The sequence below is a fragment of the Dipodomys ordii genome, unplaced genomic scaffold (genome assembly GCF_000151885.1).
Source record: "Dipodomys ordii isolate 6190 unplaced genomic scaffold, Dord_2.0 Scaffold134, whole genome shotgun sequence".
NCBI lineage: Eukaryota > Metazoa > Chordata > Mammalia > Rodentia > Heteromyidae > Dipodomys > Dipodomys ordii.
Window position 1 is genome coordinate 2,922,277 of NW_012267350.1, and position 18,943 is coordinate 2,941,219.

The 18,943-nt window shown below is 36.9% G+C and overlaps 1 protein-coding gene across 1 annotated transcript in view; it reads right to left on the reverse strand.

The window, feature by feature from the left end:
• Maoa (monoamine oxidase A) overlaps positions 1 to 18,943 on the reverse strand; it is a 64,332-nt gene that overhangs the window by 36,199 nt on the left and 9,190 nt on the right. The window contains exons 2-3 of the mRNA XM_013030858.1: positions 8,207 to 8,301; positions 4,317 to 4,454 (exon numbers count right to left, since the gene is read on the reverse strand). Coding sequence (XP_012886312.1) covers positions 4,317 to 4,454; positions 8,207 to 8,301 — 233 coding nt within the window. The remainder of the gene's footprint in view (positions 1 to 4,316; positions 4,455 to 8,206; positions 8,302 to 18,943) is intronic.

Consider the following 18,943-nt stretch of genomic DNA (forward strand, 5'->3'; position numbering starts at 1 on the left):
AGATGAATGGATCAAGAAAATGTGGTATATATACACAATGGAATTCTATGCCTCCATCAGAAAGAATGACATTGCCCCATTTGTTAGGAAATGGAGAAACTTGGAAAAAATTATATTAAGAACCAACTGCCCAATAAATAAGTGGGCTAAAGCACACCCTCTGCCTTTTACTTGACCCACTAGCTAAAACCCAGTTCCTTTATTAGTAACAACAAAATTTACTTAGTATTCCAGGACACACACACACATTCTAAAAGGCTGAAACCAAAGTTTTAGTTGTTGGCATAGAAACCTAGAGTAATGGCTATGAGCTGAACAGAACCAATATTGGGAAAATTTGCTTTCTGGGATGTTACTATCAGAAAAGCCTATGTTATTTAAATAAACCTTTACCACACTACTCCAAACCAAATGTATGGTTCACATCTGTACTCTCTAGTTTCATTTAGAAAGGATTAAAAATAGAGAGAGAAAGGGAGAATACATAACTATGCCCATTTATCCTTCAAAGCAACTCCATCCCTATACTCTTCCCACATTATGATCTGGAGGAACCCCAAGAAAGCAAAGACCTTGCACTGCAAAATTTAACAGTAACTCATCATAATGCAACAAAACATATTCCTAAAAAAAAGATGGAGCATCTTAGTTTCTACCGCACATTATGAACTAATGTAATAGGCATCCTGACCTAGTTGCTTCTCTTACCATCTAAAAGAAAAGAACTGGCAGAAAGTGTTCTAAATATACTTAGTTGATGCCACTTAAAATCCATCTTTTAAAAACAATGGGATTCACTTATATTAACCTTATAGATCAGATATCTCAAATATTGCCGTATCAAATTCACAACACTCATAAAACCTGTTTGCTGTAGTTATTTCAGTATCATTTATAGAAAAGAATATACTGTATTAGATTATGGAAGCTAGAGTTTCCATGCGTGACTGCAAGTGTCACGAAGACAATATGTATTGTGAAAGGAGTAGACTATTATGCTACAATTCCTTATTTCCTTCTAGGAATGGAGAAAATAGTGGAATTATTACATTTTTAAATATGTGGAATTATTTTTGCTATATCATCTATTAACAATCTTATTTGGAATATTAAAGCAAATATCTTCCTATTTTCTTTGATATGAGCTCCTCAAGTTTTAGTTTCCTTTTCATCATGAAAGCATCTACTACACTAAGTATTATATCAGCTAGTTTCATGGGTCTTTGGGGCTTCTAGGCCATCAGTGAGCAAAATGGTGATCAACATTGAATGTGGAGACACACTAAAGGAAGAGATGACCCTTAAGAGAGAGCCATCAGAGAGAACTAGGTCAAGCACAAGCTATAAGGCAGCTTCCTGGAGTCCAAAGTTACTGACAGTGGACTCTGGCATAGTAAGAGTCAGCATAAAATAATGCAAAGACTTTTATCTAAATTCCAGCTTAGTGTTTCTCATTCAACTTGCAGGTTAATTGACCTTGATCTTTGGATCTTTTCTGTGACATGAGGCTATAGCACATTATCCTTAAGGTCTTTGTAAGGGCTAAGTAAGATAATGGAAGCAAAAACCTTGGCTCAGGGCCTAGAATATACTAGAAGTTGCGTAGAGAAAAGTCAGCCTTATCATTACTGTGGGGCTGGTACTGACCTTGAGGAATCAGCTACAAAGATTTAAATGTGCTATTTATTGTCCAAAGTACAGGTGAAACACGAACTTGCCACATTACATAACCTAATGGTGCTATTGTGTTGATATTCTTTTTTTGGAGGGTTGTTCTTTTTTTTTTTTTGAGATAGGTCTTGCTAGGTAGCCCATGTTATACTTAAACTCACAATTCTCCTGCCTCAGTGACTACAAGTATGCACTATCATATCCAGCTTAATTTCATTCTTTAAATTAGTTTCAGACTATGAAGTTCAATGCCACAAGATGCTTTATTTAATAAATATATGGCAGCTCAATGATATTTTTGTTTTTGAGAAACAGAAACACAGTAAGAGTTGAGTAGTTTCCACCTTCAAAAAGATGAAGCTGTGCTTTACCTTAGTGAAGGACCTAGCAGTAGCAATGAAGAATGTGAGTCTAGATGCTACTTTTAAATTTATTTTCTTAACATACGCACCTGATACAATACATACCACTTCTTTAAGACTTCCTATGAAGTTTCCTCTACTAAAGATTGAAATAGGGAGCTCTTTCAAAGTACAAAGGGGTTATACCTGGATTTCTAGAAAGCAAGGATCCCTACGAAACCTAGAAAATTCTATGGACTTTGGAAAGAAAGCTCAATATTTAACTGAAGATACATAACTCATAGGTTATCCAGAAGGATGGACACCATGTTGATATCTGTGGATAACTTGCCAGCAAAGTCAAGATTTTTAAACAGCATTTTCTGATTTTGATCCCACCTACTTCTGCCAAGAATAAGGAGGAGTTGAAGTACTCACCAAAGCTGGCTCTGGGCACCCTTTCAAAATCTCATGTTAGCAAATCATGTTTTAGAGTGGGCCTAGCTAGAAAACGGGCAGGTTCTTAGTTTGAAGATATAACCACAATTTCTCCATATTTTCCCATTTTTCAAAATGTGCATAAAGGAACACAGACTGGAAGGAGTAAGAAAGCTAAAGAAAAGTGCTCTTTTAACTGCATGCACTCATCATGTGAGCCAAGCAGGCTTCAGTGAAATTGATACTCTATAGTAATATATGTGTTTAGAGAAACAAATGTTGGAGGTTCAGTATGGTTGTGTTCACCATCAGCACTGTCATTTCCTAGACAATATATTGAGATAATGGGGATTATGCACTCAGGATTAAGTAGACTGTTACAAGTTTTAAAGCTTCGTCAAGGCACTTTACCTCTCTGAATGTTTGTTTTTTCATCTGTAAAATGGAAATAGTCATGCCAGCTAAGTGGGTCAGATCTAAGAATTTAAGGAGTTAAATAAAAAGTTTTTAGTTGTTTATTATTACCCTCAGATAAAATAAATATCTCTCAGTGTCTGATTTATAAGAAGGAATAGATTAAAAACATGAGTCTGTTCAGATTCCAGGATAATAATCATTCACATTTGCTTCCCAGTTGGAATGGAGTGTCAATTTCCATGATGATCTAATCACTAGTTGAGTGTAGTGGATTTAGTTTCCCTCCTCACATTAAATATGTTAGCTACTATTGTTCTTACTGCTGTTATTCTTTACTAGCCTAGGAAAACACCATGCAGCACAGAAAAGAAAAAATTAGGAAGGAAAGGTTTTCTTTTCCTTTTTGATTGTGGTCTAGTAAAACCAAAATTCCAAACACTTTCCTGTGGTGCTAGGGACTGAAACCAGGACACATCATGCATGCTAGGCAAGTAAGTACTCTGCCACTGAGCTATTCCCTCAGTTGCTACTTTGTAGGATTTTCCACAATTTCTTCATTTCTCTCTTAACCTCTGTGCCCACAATTTTTCTAAAAGTTTCTGGATTTTTTTTCTCACATGTGTTACTGCCAAGAGTCTCTCAAGCTTCCAAACCACGTTTGTCAGAGTTTGCCAAAATTCCTGATCTCCTAATTAGACATCAGTTTTCTTACTTCCCAAAGCCCTGTCTCCAGACTCTCGGTGATTATCTGTGACAGAGCAAGGCAAGAGATTTGTCTGTTGAAAAGTGATATGGTTACTGGCATGGGAATCCTTCCATTAGAATGAGTAAATGACCCCTGTTCATTCCAGAAAGTGGACTGCAATCTCAGATTAGAAACTTGATTTCTTAAGGTACCTTTCCAGACTCTAACTACTCCATGTTTGGCTTTCATGAGAAAGAAAAATGGTGATAACAAATTTTTTTGTGTGGATCTGGGCAGCTGAGTTTAAACAATCCTTTATTTAAGCAGCTAGGAAATGCACAACTGAGCTAGACTTCCCAAGAGTCAAAGCCAGGTAAAAGGAAATGATCAAAGTGTTCAAAAACATGCCAAGTTCTAAGAATGAAGAGACAGAACCAGGACAAAAGCTAAAGAGGTGGCTTCAAACTATTGTGTTCCGTGGAGCCTTACAGTTGTCTTAGCCTTACAGTTGTCTTCTAGATGAAGCTGCCTAGAACTGAAGAGATGTATGTGTGTGAGCATGTCTATCCACCTCCACATGGATTTTACTTCATAGGAAATTTTTACAAGATAAAAGGTAAAGGAAAAGAAAGGTCAAATAAAACTTTAAAGTTAAGAGGCTATTTTTATGATTGCTTTGAGAAAAAAATTAATAACTGAAAACAAACCAAATGTTTCTCAAATAAAATGCTTCACATTGGTCATGGGTAAAAGTTCAAACTTACCTTGACATATTGAACTAGGCGCTCACGTATATTTACTTTATAAGTCTCTAGGCCTAATTCCTTAGACAAGCGTAAAATTCTGTTCTGGGTTGGTCCTACGTAGGCTCCACCAACATCTACCCATTTAACATGCTCATTCTGTAAAAAGAGAAAAGTGGTTCGAAGACTTTAGTTAAAACTAAAAATCAGAAAGTATGATAAAAATGATCGTATTTATTTTACAAAATGGTATCCTATCTCTTCCTGATAAAGTGCAACTAAACAACTGGACACTTCAGAAGAGCACCTCCATTTGTAGAGCTACTGGTGATCCATAAAGATGAAAGCACACTGCAGTATATTCTTTACAAAACACTTAAGTTATTATGTGTGCTTTTGCTAGAAGAGACATCAGAGATTTATTAGGCTTGATTCCCTGATTGCCACTGGATAAAAATTTAAATCAACTCACATTGATGAGCTTATGATTACATTTTTTAAAACTTCCAGGGAAGAATGCATCATAAGAATACTAAAAAGTTAACAAGATGGGCTGGGAAGGTGGCTCAGTGGTAGAGTGCTTGCCTTGCATGCATAAGGCCCTGGGTTTGATTCCTCAGCACCACATAAGCAGAAAAAAGCCACAAGTGGCACTGTGGTTCAAGTGGTAGAGCACTAGCCTTGAGTTGAAGAGCTGAGAGACAGGGCTCAGGCTGAGTTCAGGCCCCACAACTGACAAAAACAAGTTAACAAGATTCATATACCTACTAATTTTTTACAAACATGCAAATTCTCATAAGCTAAAATTGTTTTCTTACCCTCTTTTGAAAGCAGTTTTCCACTTTTCATATCTTTTCATTAACATAATGATTTGATCATCAAATTATAATATTATATATTTATTTGGTGGTAATGATATATAATGTATGTATACATATGTGTGCATGTATGTGTATTTATTATTTGGTGGTACTAGAGTTTGAACTTAGGGTCTCACACTTGCCGGGCAAGTAATCTCCCATTTGAACCACATTTCTATCCTCTTTTTGCACTGGTTATTTTCAACAAGTTTGTGCCACTATGCCCAACCATTGAGCTTCCCCTGCAGCTAGGATTAACCTGTATGTGCTACCACACCCAGCCATTGGTGGAGTTACATGAAACCTCTTTTTTAAAGTATGAGATGACTCTAAGCTGGGCTGAATTACATATGTGACCTAGTCCTACTGCAGTTTACCATTAGTCCTAGTTGCAGTACAACCAAAGTAAGAAGTTGACCAACACCCCCCCCATGCTTCACCCCCCCTCACTTCTGGGCTCTAGCTTTGCAAGACTATCAAAAGTACTGTTCACATCAGGCACTAGTGGCTTACACCAACAATCCTAACCAATCAGGAGGCTGAGATCTGACAATCATGGTTCAAAGCCAGTCTAGGATGAAAAATCAATGAGATGCTTACCTCCAATAAACTTCCAAAAGCCAGAAGTAGATCTGTGGCTCAAGTGGTAGAGAACTAGCCTTGAACCAAAAAGCTCAGGGACCGTGATCAGAGCTTGAATTCAAGCCCCAGGACAAGCACAAAAACAAAAGCACTCTCAGGCTCCCAGCGGCTTCTTCAGTAGTAAGTAATCTCACCCCTACTGCCACCCCTACATACCTAGGCAATCCTATTTGTTAGGTCTCTGGCTCTCTGATGCTTTGAAAGTTTGTGTGTGTGTGTGTGTGTGTGTGTCTTACATGTGCACACATATAATTTTTCTATATTTTTAGTACAATTTACCAATCTGTTATTTCCAGAAAAGGAGTGTACCCTCACAGAAGGAAATGCCAGTACAAAGGCTGAGGCAGAGAGAACCTAGTATATTCAATAGCAAAGGAGCAAATGTGGCTAGAATAAAGGGAGCCAGGAAAGAGAATTGGAGATGAAAGGCTACTGGAGAGCACATCAAGTTATCCATGTTTTCTTTTAACCATCTATGCTGTCCTCTAAAATTTCTCTAGTATCCAACACCCATTTTAACATTGAAGAACAAAACTAGAGCTAGTACTCTATTAACTTCTCGGTTTTAAGGACTCTTTGGCATTTCCAAGCATGATGTCTTTAGAACATTGACACTCTCTTTAAAGTAAATAATACTAAATGAAAGAGTGAAATAGTTGAAGCATTTTACAGAGCATTTCTTTATGAAGGAGAAACATTCTAAATGTCGTCCCTTGGGTTCCACAGTAAGACACTGAAAGTACAATACTGTGTTCTGGTATGCTGTACTCTTGTCTTTAGGGCCTTAATTTAGATCTCATTAGCCCCTGAAGATGCTGCAAACATGGAATTATATTAGGAAACACATTAGAATAATCTTGTGCCTGCCCTTTGAGCATTTCAACTTCATTAATTAGATTCTGAAGAATGATGGTTCTCACTTCAGGGAAAATTGGCAGGTATCAGGTAACAATACCAAATTTGATATTTTGGTTATTTCTTTTCTTTCCTTTCTTTTTTTAGGTCCAAGACCAGGATTCAAACTCGGTACTTGCTGCTTTTGCTCATTGGCTAGCACTCTTCCAACTGGGAAACACCTCCAACCTTGACATTTTTGGTATATTAAGATCCAAAGTAGTTTTATGGCAGCTCCTCCAAAAATTATTCAAACGGATGTTATCTGAAGCATTTCTCATAATATTTGATTCAAAAATCCTGTTTGAACTATAACTTTTGTCCCTTCTTAAAACCTTCTTTTGCTGGGCACTGTAATCCTAGCTTATCAGGAGGCTGAGATCTCAGGATAATAGTTCAAAGCCAGCCAGGTAGGGAAGTCTGTGAGACTCTGATTAATTGCCAGAAAACCAGAAGTGGCACTGTGGTTCAGAGCTCAGAGACAGCACCCAAGATCCAAGACAAAAAAACAAAACAAAAACACCTTCTTTTCCTAGTCATTAGACTATAAATGCTAAGCATTCATTTCTATGAATTTCTGAGGCTCCTTTCTTGTATACCTAAGTTTATAATACTATGCTGTATATACACTAATAGTTTTTGTCTGGTGCTGACATATTCAAACAATGTAACCTAGCCAGGCAGCCTAGGCTATTAGTATAGATTAGGACAAGCATCGTGGAATTTTCATTTCCTTTATATATCTTGTTCTTAATGAAAATCTGCAACATGACTGATGCTTCAATTTAATAAGCAAAAAGTTTTAGAGATTAAAAACAAGTAGGGGCTAAGGGAATCTTAATAGTTATCTCCAAAATGAAGACATATATTTCAGACAAACGACCAAGGAAAGTAAGATTGATTGGAATACACTGCATACATGTATTAGAATGTCACAAAGCTCCTATCCTTATATAACTAAGGTAAACTTAAAAAACAGTCCTGAGCAAAAGATATTTCTGATTCCATATATGAGGGAAATGAGGTCCCCAGCCATCCAGGTGCTGCCAACATCAAAAATAGAACCAGCTGGGTGGGAAGGTACATACCTGTAATCTTAGAAGGCAGAGATCAGTAGGATCACAGTTTGACAGTTTGGCAGTTTTGGAGACCCCTATTCTCAAAAACTAAGATGGGCTTGGTGGCATGTGCCTGTGATCTTAGCTTTGAGGCAGTCATAAATCTGAGAATCACAATCCAGGCTAATCTAGACAAAAACTCAAGACCATACCTGAAAAATAACTAAATCAAAAACAGCTAAGGGTGTGGCTCAAGTTATACACTACCTGCCTGTTTTCAATTTAGTTTCCTTCAAAGCCAAATATCATTACTTACCCTTTATAAAGTAAAACCATATTCAAAGCCCTGGATATAACAAACATACTTTCTTAAAGAAACTGAACATACTCTTGTTTTCTCAAATGGTCAGTCCCACTTACAGTTTTGAGCAAAGTTATATGTATTAAAATCACTCACCCTCACAGTATATGTTCTTCCTCCAACTCTATCCCGTGCTTCCAAAACCAAAACATTAATATCATATTTAGACAAGAGTTTAGCAGCGGCCAATCCTAAAAAAAGAAAGAAGGAAAGAAATATTAACATCTATATACTAGATATCCAAGATTTGACCAAGTCTATCTATAAAATGAATGTATTGCACATGATCCACTGATTTTGTTTTTCTAAAAAGATCCTAGCTACATTGAGTCAACAGTATCATCTATAATAAGGGATCCTGATGGACTAATTTAATTATCTTGTATTTCAGGTTGATTTAAACAAAATTACTATTAAAATATGTATCTGTGTTTTCTGGAAATAAATATTTAAAGAATTTTATGAGCTCCTCTCACAGACATTCAGTGGTACAAATAGGAATGGGGATGTAATTCAGTGGTAGAGTACTTGTGTAGCAAGCACTGCAAAAAAATAATGTTAATTATATAAACAGAAGCATGTGTTTATCTGCAAATTTTCACTGCTTACACTAGTCCTCATATATCTATGCTTTTCTTCCACTTAAAAATTTCATATTATGACCTCCTATGATTTATATCTAAAGGATATGCTTCTTAGAAATTGTTTCCCTCACTACATTGTAAGCTACCAAAAGGTAGGAACTACATACAAATATTACCTAGGTACATGTCCAAGTGGTTGAGGAAAGGAGCTATTACCAGTGATTTTTAAACCCAATAATTTGTCAGTTTAATTATTTATATCCTAAAGACAAAGAATTGCAAACACTGTTTCAATAATGATTTATTTAGTGCTAGCATTAGACCTATCATCTTGAGATTGTATGTATAGGAAGAAGCAAAGAAGTGGGATTTTTTTGCTTGGGTAAAAATACAAATATGCCAGGCTCCAGTGGCTCACACTTGTAGTTCTAGCTACTCAGGAGGCTGAAATGTAAGGACTGAGGTTTGAAAAGCCAATCCTGGATAGGAAAGTCCATGAGACTCTTATCTCCAATTAAATACCAAAGAGCCAGAAGCGGAGTGGTAGAACCCTAGCCTTGAGCAAAAAAGCTCAGAGACAGTACTCATTACTTGAGTTCAAGTCCCAGTTTGCACAAAAAAAGAATCTGCAAGAAGAACAATGAGATGAATAAAAGCCCGGTGGTCCTAAATATAAATTGGAATTATTAGTCTTAGAATTTGAAGGGGAAGAATTAAGTTATTTTAAGAAAATCTACTTGAGACAGCCCTCTGTATCCATGGGTTCTGCATCCTCAGATTCAATCAACTACAGTCCAAAAAATACTTTCAGACTCTGAAAAAAAAACAATCTGTACTAATCATGTACATACTTTTTTCTTGTCATTATCCCTTAAACAGTATAACTACTTACATGTTATTTACAATGTATTAGGTATTGAAAATCATCTAAATGTGATTTAAATAAACTATATGGATAGATTGCATGGATTCTATGTAAATTTTATACCATTTTATGTAAGAATTTGAACATCCATAGGTTCTGGTGTCCTAGTATCTTCAGCTACTAAGGAGTGACTATATATACAAAGCATATTTTTCTTCTAAGTTGCTGACTAAATGGGTGCTAATGTTTCACTTTTCTTGTTTATTATGAACAAGACATGGATAAGAAATTTTCATGATAACTGCAAGGTTAAAAAAACACAATAGGTTACAAATAAATCATAGGCAAACACTATACATATAGAAAAGCTTTTTTCATGCAATTGTTGCTGTGGATTTGAATGGAAAAAAACAATGATGCCTATTTGAAGAGGTAATTCTTAGGTTGTACTCTTTAATTGTTTTGTACCTTATTTTGTGTATAATCATGCATATTAATTTTTCCTTGTCACTACAAACTCCAATTATAGAAAAAAATTATATCTCAATGATCAAGCTCACAAATTAGTTTAGAGGCTTATGTTCAATCTTTGAAAGTACTTAGCATTTGAAAATAAATAGGACAAAATTGTTAGAAAAGATTCCTAAGTATGAAGGAAAGCCATCAAATAAAATGTTACCAATATAAAAGTTGATTTTATAGCCCAGCCTAAAACACCAGCACATGGGAAGCTGAGAAATGACTGTAAGTTTGAGGCTACCATGAACTACATAACAAGATCCTATCTCAAAAAAGGAACTTAAAAATGATTACATAGTCACATTTTACAATTTTCACATTATATAAATAATTTTATATTAAAGCTTTTATTTCATTTTGTTCCAAGTAATATAGCTTGCTAAGCCAAACTATGAGTATTGTAAAGCATAATTCTTCCTTTCTTTCATTTTCTATACTTTAATGAGCATATGGAATCAAGAGTAAAATGCCTGATGTCCCAATCTTCCAAGATAAGGAAAGAGATTGATACAGATATGCTAGTAAATCATTAACTAACAGTGGGAAGGAAGCAGCTGTTTAGAAGCATTTGTATTTCCATGATATATATACACTGCCATTTCAGACTACCAGTGTGATTTCAGGCTAAACATAATTATTATGTTGGGGTTTAAAGTTGTTTTATTGTTTGGAGGGATTGCTGGAAATAAAACCCAGGCTATGTACTAAATGTATTAAATCAGCAAATATGAATGATATTTGTTGGGATATTGAAGCACAAGGGCCATCTTGAAAAGGTATCTATCAGATCATACTTTTGATTTTGCTTTTAGGTTATGCTTTTTTAAAAAGCATTATACTGTCAAAAGTCTGTGATTCTTCTATCTGCGCTTTTGGAGAAAGCGGTCTAAATGAACACTGGCCCACTTAGAACTCTTCTCTCAAGCCACGGCAAATAAAAAACATTAGGAGGAAAAAAAAACTCAGGATACTCCAAGTGTCTTGTGGTTTTCTTTTTCAAAAATTTTATTGTAAAGGTGATTACAGAAGGGTTACAGTTACATAAGTAAAGGAATGAATAAATTTTTTGTCGAACAATGTTACCCCCTTCCTCATTTTCTCCTGCTTTCCCTTTCCACCGCCCTGACTCCCCTACAAGTTGTAAAGTTTATTTCCAACATAGTGTCTTTTGAGTATTGCTGTTGCATTGCTTCATTCTTTGTCCTTTTTTCACCATTTCTGTTTCCCCTTCCCTTCTCCAAATCAGATAAACTTACAATACAAAGAGTACTGAAATAAAAAAAACAGTGACTACAGGGGAAAAACATAGAGAAAATATAAGGACATCTGATCACTTTGAAAATGCAAACAATCTGAAAACAGGAAAATAAAGGCTCATAGGTGAGACAAATCCTTAAATTGTGGTGCCATATTTTAAATGACAATAATGAGTTTTAAACAATATGATTCTTCTCTTGCTGTCTCTCCAAACATCTGAGTTTTACAGAAACCAAAATGGAATAAATTTGATAGAGATTTTTTTGTTTTGTTTTTTATTCTGCTTTTTTTGTCAAAGCAAGTCTACTACAAGCAAACCTCATTGACAGCATTGGTCATTAAATGAGGAAAGCCTGGGTGAGAGATTGTATGCAGCTAGCAGTAGTGTTGCCGTGGCAACCTCAAACCAAGCTCCAGTTCTTGAAAGCCACTGCTCATGCCTTCTGAAAGCCACTGCTCATGCATACTATGTTTCCATAGATTTTGCAGGAATGCCAAATTTCCTGGAATGGCTACTATTCCCACAGAAATGGCATCGGATGCAATTCTAATCACATAGCACAACTTGGTATTTAGTAATATCTTTAACAAAAGTAACCCTGAAGGTCACCTTTTATCGTAATGCTCATAATTTTGCTTCAATCCTTAAACTCCTTTATGCTATACTAGGTAATGTTGATCATTCCTCTGTAAATTCAGGTTTTGTTCTTTCCTTATTTTCTCTGTCTCTTGCCTGTCTGCTTCTGTCTGTCTGTCTGTCCACCTGTCTGTCTGTCTCTGTCTCTCTCTCTCTTCCTCATCATTTTTAAAGACAGGACATTGTTTATGTATACTAGGTTGGTTTCAAACTCACAGTCCTGCCGTAGCTCCACACTGCCTGGCTCAGGTTCTATCTTAAGCAATACTTCCCTAGTCCTGAATTAACTAATTCAGCACTTTACAAAAGATATGGCTAAATACCTACTTGGGATATACACAGGATTTATCGGGGATGTTCAGTAAAATAAAAAATTCAAGATGTGCTACTCACTATGATAGCATACAAAAGGTGATAAAGACTCTTGCCTACAATTGTAGCTACTCAGGAGGCTGAGATCTGAGGACCCCAGTTTGAAGCCACTTAGGGCAGAAATGTCCACCTGGCTCCTCTCCAATTAACCAGCAAAAACCAGAAGTAGAGGCTGGTTTATGTGATAAAGTTCAAGCCTTGAGTAAAAAAAATCAAGTAAGAGCTAGAAGCCCTGAATTTAAGCCCCAGTACAGGCAACAATAACAACAACAGGTACTAATGGAATTATTTAAGCTAGCTTGTCTAGAGGGATTTGGGTTGGCATCCAGGACTTTTGGAGTGACTAGCTTTGTTTAATGATAAAAGCATAGGAGCATTAAAGTGAGAAAAGAGGCAGTAACTCACATCATTATCAATCTTATTTAACATTACACCTCAAGTATTAACCAACTATTTACTTTTATACCTTCACAAGTAAAAGTTTATGCAGAAAATAAACCTAGCTCAATTCATTTCTTCATCCAGTCAGTAAATAATGTAGATCCTAAAGCACATTCACAGATATGACACAAAGTTATCACGTGAAACTTAAATTCTACTGGGGAGGCAAAAAAAGAAAGAAATATTGTGTTATAAAATATTAAGGAACTATTAAGTGCTATGAAAATAAATCAGAGTAAGGGGAGAGTGATGAATAGTGACAAGGATTGTTTTTTTGATAGGGTTATCATTAAAGCATCTCCAGGGTGACATTAAAGCAGAAATTTTAAGGAAGTCAGAAAGTGAGCCATTCAGATATCAGGAGAAGATGAAAACAAGGCTGATGTCCTAACAGGGCACTGTGGCTTGTACAGCTAGAAGGCAGTGAGTAAGAAGATGATCCAGACTACAAGGATCTCAATGGATGAGTACCTCACATTGTTCAGGATAATATCAAAATTAGTCATTTTAATGGCTGTGGTATACAACAAAAAGAAACAAGTCATGACTCACTAATAGAGCACCAGCCTAGCAAGTGTAAGGCCCTGAGTTCAAGAATGGCTGTAAGATTTTTTTACTTAAATAACTGAGTAAAATATAATGCCACTTACTAAGCTGGAAATAGCCAGTTATGTTTGGGGTTTTTTTTTGTCGGTTGTGGGGCTTGAACTCAGGGCATGGGTGCTGTCCCTCATCTCTTCAGCTCAAGGCTAGTGCTCTATCACTTGAGCCACAGTGCCACTTCCACTTTTCTGAGTGGTTTATTGGAGATACGAGTCTCACGGACTTTTCCTGCCCAGGCTGGCTTTGAACTGTGATCCCAGATCCTAGCCTCCTGAGTAGCTAGGATTAAAGGCGTGAGCCACCAGCACCAGTCTAGAACTTTCTTTTTATACAGGTCTTACTATGTTTTCTAGTCTGGCCTTGAACTTGCTATGTTGCCCAACCTGGCTTAGAATTTTTGATAGCCTACCTCTGACCTCCCAGGTGCTGGGAGTACACATTGTGTGCTATCATTACCAGCTTGTTATAAACTTCTTGATAACAAAATTACATTAAACATCTTTGCTTTCCTACAATACAGCTCACTACATTGCATGTGTCAAAATGCTTGTTGCAACAAATGGAAAGATCACATACTAAGAAAAGAATGCTTTGTTCTTATGTTCATATGAGGGCAATAGGGAAGTTTCTAATGCTATTGTCTTTGCTTTTACAAGGACAGGGTGTTAGGCCATTTTAACTTTGGCAGATTCTACATTTTCTGGTTTTTAAACCAATACTGTACTTGTTGGCAAAGGAAAACAGAATATTACCATACATATTTCTTCCTAATATATACAACCATTTCTATGTATGTGTATATCTGTCTGTCTTTCTGTCTATATCTATATCCATCTGTTTTTTTGCTTCCTTTCAGAGAAATTATTCACTGCTTTTGCAAAAGGCCAAATCTCATAATCTCTTCAAGTTCCATAAGGTAAAACAATAGGGCTGTCTCAAAGGATAAACAGAAATAAGCTAACAATTAACTTTAATTTGCCTTGTAGTCAACAGACTGGTGTCCAGACAGTCCTAATTTATTTGATTATTTTTCAGCATTCATCTTCACTTTAAATAAACAGAGCTCACCTAAGTTAGGGAATGTAATTACCTCTTAATTTATCATTTGCCCAGTTCTTTCAATGAAACTTAAACTGTATCACCAGCATTACACAGAGTCATCCTCAGATTATGCACAATAGGTTATGATATATTTTAAAGTCATAGTTCCTGTTTTACCAGACATTAATCCTCAAGAAGAAACTCTAAGGGAAAGGCATCACATTCATACAAGTTGAGATACATTATATTCTTTTTCCTTCTGGGAGAAATTCCCAGAGAAAACCGGCATATTAAAGAACTTAAGAAGTCCTGTGGCAAAAAAGATGTGTTAAACTCTCAATTCCTCTACCCCCTATCATTCTTCCTTAAAAAATAAACTTCAAAACACTTGGGCTACATGCCAGTGGTTCATGCCTGTTATCCTACCTACTTAGAAGGTTGATATCTGGAGGATTGTAGTTAGAAGTCAGCCTAGGCAGGAAAGTCCATGAAACTCTATCTCCAAAATAACAGGCAAAGAGCTGGGCTGGAGGTGTGGCTCAAGTGACAAAGCACCAGCTGAGCAAATGAGCTCTCAGGTCAAACTCCCATAGCAGCAAACAAACAAGTAAACAACAACAAAAAACTCAGACTTTGATATGCTGGTTTCATCTCATATAGATTGCTCAAACATTTACAATAAAAACTCAGTGAACAATGCCTACAGCACAAGTTTAGAGTATGGTAGCAAAAAGCTTTTGTGTTTCCATAGCTTATGTTCTACTGCTTCAATCATTCCTAAAATGACATTTTTCTACGACTTGAACTTTCATTGCCACCCAAGAATTGGGTGTAGTACATTACATAATAGCCTCTTTTAAGTTAATTCTTTACTGTTTAGTAAGGTCCCTAGAAAACATAATTGTTACATAACTGCACATTTGGACTCTTGGACTGAACATTCCAAGGACAATGCAAAGGACAGTCAAACATCAGCTTACACTAAAGCTTTCAAGGTACTGTTTCCAAAGCATTAATACATAGCAAAACCTACAGATTTTACTTGAAGCACATAGTAAGCATACAGTAGACAAATATTGAATGAATGAATGTGAGTCCACAAGAAAAAGATTTTCAACTTAAGCCACCGCTCGCACTTAACTAATTTGATTTGGAAATGGTCACATTAAAGGTTGTCTCCATTACATTTCAGAATTTATCTAAAATCTAAAATCCATGGCACTTTAGTCCAGCATGACTTCCTCCATCAAATCCTTTCCTTGTCATTTCTTTCAGGTATAATTAACTGCCCCTTCTCTGTGCCCCTAATGGACCTCTGAACCAACCTTGAGTATAAATTTCGTACCCCTTATCCAATGATTCCAGATTTTGTAAATTTTCAGATTTTTGTCATATTTGCATATATACAATAGGATATCTTGCTGGGCACCGGTGGCTCAAGCCTGAAATCCTAGCTACCTACTCAGGAGGATGAGATCTGAGTATCACAGTTCAAAGTCAGCCCCTTCAGGAAAGTCTATGAGACACTTATCTCCAATTAGCCACTAAAATACTGGAAGTGGAGCTGTGACTCAAAGTTGTACAGTACTACCCTTCAGTGAAAAGCTCAGGAGAGCACGCAGGCCCTAATTTCAAGCCCCATGACTGGCCAAAAATTAAAAAAAATAATTTTTTTAATAAAGAGTTATCTTGGGCATGAGACCCAAATCTAAACATAAAACTCATTTATGTTCATGCATATTTCATATACATATCAAAAGTGGAGCTATGGCTCAAGTGATAGAATGCTAGCCTTGAGCACAAAGCTCACAGACAGCACCTAGGACTAGGGTTCAAGCCCCAGGACAGGCAAAACAACATCTTTTTATATGTTCATATATACTTTATACAGACAGTCTTAAGGTGCTTTTATACTTTCTGTGCATGTGTTTTTTTCTTTTAATTTTTATTTTATTTTTTATTGTGAAAATACTGTACAGAGGGGTTACAATTACATGGGCAAGATAATAAGTACATTTCTTATCAAGCCTCCTCCTTTGTTTCCCCTTTCCATCCCTTCCCATCCTTCCCTCCCCACCCAATCCTCCTCCCCCACCCACCAAAGTTGTAAAGTTCGTTTTCGACATAACGACTTGTACATCTCATTGCTGCAATGGGTCCACCTGTATCCCTATTTAAACGATTTGTTTTTTCCCTTCCCCTCCACAAATTATACCGACATCAAATACAGTGAAAGCAGGGGGAGGGACATACAAAGCAACAAAGAAATAATCTTATAAATGTGTTAGAAACAATCACATGAAAGAAAAAAACATTTGAATACATATCTTAGGGTTCATTTCCCTAACATCAACTTATCTGACATTTTCTGCTTGCTCAGACATATACTAGTTATTGCAAATAAGGGAAACCATGGGACGTATGTTTCTTTGGGCCTGGCTTACTTCACTTAATATAATTTTTTCCAAGTCTTTCCATTTCCTAATAAATGGGGCAATGTCATTCTTTTTTAAAGAAACTTCTCTGGAGAGGAAGGATGGCCAATAGACACATGAGGAAATGCTCATAGCCATAAAAGAAATGCAAATCAAAACAACATTGAGATGCCACCTCACCTCAGTTAGAATGGCTATAATCAAGAACTCTAATAACAACAGACACTGGAGGGGATGTGGACACAAGGGAACCTTACTGCATTGTTGGTGGGAGTGTAAACTTGTTCAACCACTTTGGAAAGCAGTATGGAGGTTCCTCAAAAGACTCCACATTGAGCTCCCCTATGACCCAGCAATCCCACTTTTGGGCATTTACCCAAATGTTCACAAACAAGACCACACTAAAGCTACCAGCATGACTATGTTTATTGCAGCATTATTTACCATAGCTAAGATATGGAACCAACCCAGATGCCCCTCAGTAGATGAATGGATCAAGAAAATGTGGTATATATACACAATGGAATTCTATGCCTCCATCAGAAAGAATGACATTGCCCCATTTGTTAGGAAATGGAAAGACTTGGAAAAAATTATATTAAGTGCATGTGGTTTTTTATACTGCAACCTGTCACAGGAAGTTACACATGGAAATTTCCACATGTAGCATCATTTTGACATGATTTTTTCTCTCCAGATTTTGAGTTTGGGATATCCAGATCGGAGGTGCTCAATCTGTACCAACAGTATTTCAGGCTTACAGGTAGATCCCCTGCCATACAGACAGGTCCTATATCTGACATACCTCACTGGGCAGACAACTGTATAAACCAGAAGGCCGCAAGTCAGTGGCTCATGCCTGTAATCCTTGCTATTCAGAAGGCTGAGATCTGAGGACCGTGGTTCAAAGCCAGCCCTGGCAAGGAAGTGCATGAGACTCTTATCTCAAAAAAAACACTCAGAAAACCAGAGGTGGTGCTGTGGCTCAAGTGGTAGAGTGCTCGCCTTGAGCTGAAGAGCTGAGGGACAGCGCCCTGGCCCAGAGTTCAGGCCTTATGACCGACAAAAAAAAAAAAATAGATAAACTAGAAAATACCCTGTGATCAAAACTTCCCTCTTCAATGTTGCCTGAATTTTGTCTAATGCCTCCAATGGCCAATTATCTTTATAAGCTATTACAAATATGTATTAAATCATAAATGTATATTTAATATTAACAGCTTCATTTCAATATTAAAAATCTCTATCAATCCTGGTAAACTACTAACAATCACACGACCATAGCCTTCTTTTCACTGCCTTCATTGATGATTTCTCCTCTATTTTTTTCTTTACAAACACATCAGGTACACTGTTCTCTCTTTTCTTTTTTTTTTTTTTGTAGGTCGTGGGGCTTGAACTCTGGGCCTGGGCGCTGTCCCTCTGCCCTTCGCGAGCACTCTACCACTTGAGCTACAGCGCCACTTCCATGGGGGGTCCGGTAATGGGGCCTGAACTCTGGGCCTGGGCGCTGTCCCTCAGCTCTTCAGTTCAAGACTAGCGGTCTACTACTTGAGCCACAGTGACACTTCTGGCTTTTTTTTTTCTTTTTGCTTATGCAGTACTGAGGAATTGAACCCAGGGCCTCAGGCATGCAATGCAAGTGCTCTACCACTGAGCCACCTTCCCAGTCCTGTTCTCTCTTTTTTTTTAATTGGCTAATCTATATATTACATTAGACTATACATATTATATATATATATATAAGTTGTATTTTTAATGATATGGCTTTAGGTTAGCTTTGTCATGTGTTAAGACTTATGCTTAGGGGCTGGGAAGATGGCTCAGTGATAGAGCTCTTGCTTCGCATGCATGAGGCCCTGGGTTCGATTCCTCAGCAACACGTAAACAGAAAAAGCCAGAAGTGGAGGTGTGGGCTCAAGCGGTCGAGTGCTCGCCTTGAGCTGAAGAGCTGAGGGACAGCGCCTAGGCCCAGAGTTCAGGTCCATGACCAGCAAAAAAAAAAAAGAGATGCTTAGAAGCCAAGTCTATTTTCTTTTTTATTTTAAATTTTATTGTCAAGGTGATAGATTCTCTTTA